We start from the raw sequence: 2,475 nt of genomic DNA, 5'->3' as shown, positions 1-2,475 counted from the left end.
TCATAATATTGCCTTATAAGGACCCGTTAAACCATTTGTTACATATCTTATAGGGCTCTTATCTTTTTATCTCTACTAGGGCCTGATTAACGTTAGTGAAAAATAATCAGGCCCTTACCAGAGCCCTACTAATTTTTCTACTAATTTTTCTATCACTTTTTATATGGATAATATCGTCACTCTCTGTTCCTCCTTCTTTCCATTATGGAGAGATGTATTACTTCATGTTTGTGCGTTCATAACTTTATGAACAAACCAAAACGCGCATTTTCACCCCGTAATTTATTTTCGGGATTAAATTAAATTGCACGGTGCGCTCGCGCACTTATTTACACGAACCGGCTGGAAGAAGCGACGAAAATGCGAGACCGTCGGAGAACACCGAGGCACTCGCGCGGCGAACTCCGTCGAACTCCGTCGTGACGTCGGCGAGCATGAGAAGTGTCTGTGAACAACGTGTCGAGTCATTTCGGGGGAGAAAACAGGGCAGGAAAAAAAGCGAGACGCTCGGCCGAGTGGAGAGACAGGAAGGGTCCCTTTAATGGGGAGAGCTTCGGATTTTGCAACATAACCGCGGGGACGACCCCGCAGCTACAAAGAATCACTCGGCGCCCTTCCCTCCGGAGCGCCGAGAAAGCCACGACGAAGTTTTCAGGCCGGTTCTCGTGCAGGGGCGGCTCTAAAGAGTCCAATCCGTGCTTCACCCTCCGGATCAGAGAGAAGGGGAGCATCGATGAAAATAATACACGAGAGATATTCGTCGGTTCATTGGCTCGCGGCGGGAGGATCGGAGCGCTCTGCTCGTTGCGTTGCTTACAATCGAGCAATTATTACGACGCTTCTTCACGGCGCTTCTTTGTCCCGAGCTCTAATGATCGTCTTTGGTCGTCGACGAGCTCGAGTGCCACCGACGACGAGAGAACACTCTTTCCCCTCCCACCCCTCGTGTTTATTTTTCTACGGAGAAATTGTAGCGAGAACACGCTAGGTACTTCTACGTCACCCCACGGTTGGATTGGGCAAACTATTAAGTCCTTAAGTATAAAATGTCGATTTCGAATCAAAAGTTTGCTTTATTATATCTCAAACTAGAAATAGAGTATTAATCCAAGTATAATTAATTCAAGTATACGCCCAAACTATCGACACAGTTCTGCCAGCTTAACGGTAGCTTATTTATGCCAGCAGCGAAGAAGCCTGAAGAGCGGATGACGATGAAATCGTGGAAGGCGTTTTTTCACAGCTTGTTGAGAATTGAATATTTTTCCTTGCAAGAAGTGGTCCAGTGCCTGGACGAAGTGGTAGTCAGTTGGTGCAAGATCTGATGAATACGGTGGATGACAGAGAGTTCCCAGGTCCAGCTCCTGTAGTTTGAGCAACGTTGTTTGTACGACATGTGGTCGAGCATTGTCTTGCAAGAGGATTGGCCAGTCTCTATTGATCAATCTCGGCTGCTTAATCGCAAGCATCCTCATCATTTCGTCCAGTTGGTTACAGTAGACATCCGCTGTAATCGGTTGACCAGGTTTCATAAAGCTGTAGTGGATAATACCAGCACTGGACCACCAAACAGACATCATTAGCTTTCTTTTGTGAATGTTCGGTTTCGGACTGCGTTTCGGCACTTCATCTATATCCAATCATTGTGAACCGAACGCTTGCGATTGTTGAAAAGAATCCACTTTTTATCACACGTAACAATACGATACGATGTAAAAATGGTTCGCCTTTATGTCCTGATAGTAAAGAATGGCAAGCTTCGAAACGATTTCTCTTCTGACACTCGTTTAATTCATGCGGAACTCATCTATCCAGCTTCTTTACCTTGCCAGTTTGTTTCAAGTGGTCCAATATTGTTAGGATAGTAACGTTAAACCTTATCGCTAATTCACACATGATTTGAGATATATCTACTTCCACCACAGCTTTTAGCTCATCATTATCCACCTTGGTCTTTGGTCGTCCACGTGGCTCATTTTCAAGATTAAAATCGCCAGAACAAACCTTGCAATTCATCGATGTACCGTGCGTTCACTAGCCACATCTTCACCAAACAATTCGTTGATATTTCAAGTTGTCTGCGCTGCATTAGTTCCGCGTCGGAACTCATATTCGAAAATAACACGAACTTTTGACTTATTCATGGTTACACAAAAATTGCTGTAATAAAGACAACTCGAAAGATAATCACAAGTCAAAACGTTTGAAAGAGTAATGATGTACCTTCACAACAAAAGAACCAAGAACTGAAAAAGTGTCAGAGAGATATCGACTGTCGAATGTAGTACTTAAGGAAATTAAACATTTCATATTTAACGACCTAATAGCGACTTAGCGACACTACTAACTATAAATTGAAGTCTTTCATCAGAATCACGTCTTTTAAGTAGTTTACGAGGCAAAATCAAACGTAACAGGTATACAAGATATTTGGAAAAAGGTTTTAGAGCTATAGGGGCAGATGGAAATGGAAGG

The 2,475-nt window shown here is 43.4% G+C and overlaps 1 protein-coding gene across 1 annotated transcript; it reads right to left on the bottom strand.

Annotated features, from left to right (window-relative positions):
• Positions 1-1,172: 1,172 nt before the first annotated feature.
• Positions 1,173-1,842, bottom strand: LOC112590010 (histone-lysine N-methyltransferase SETMAR-like). Its single transcript, XM_025305309.1, has one exon. The coding sequence runs from the start codon at positions 1,578-1,580 to the stop codon at positions 1,173-1,175; it is 408 nt and encodes a 135-aa protein (XP_025161094.1). The 5' UTR covers positions 1,581-1,842.
• Positions 1,843-2,475: the final 633 nt, after the last annotated feature.

This window comes from Harpegnathos saltator, unplaced genomic scaffold (assembly GCF_003227715.2).
Source record: "Harpegnathos saltator strain DR-91 unplaced genomic scaffold, Hsal_v8.6 scaffold691, whole genome shotgun sequence".
NCBI lineage: Eukaryota > Metazoa > Arthropoda > Insecta > Hymenoptera > Formicidae > Harpegnathos > Harpegnathos saltator.
This window is presented reverse-complemented; position numbering and strand designations above follow the sequence as displayed.

Bases quoted from the DNA above. Each gene is read 5' to 3' on its own strand.
- LOC112590010 (XM_025305309.1), bottom strand. From the start codon at position 1,580: ATGATGTCTGTTTGGTGGTCCAGTGCTGGTATTATCCACTACAGCTTT.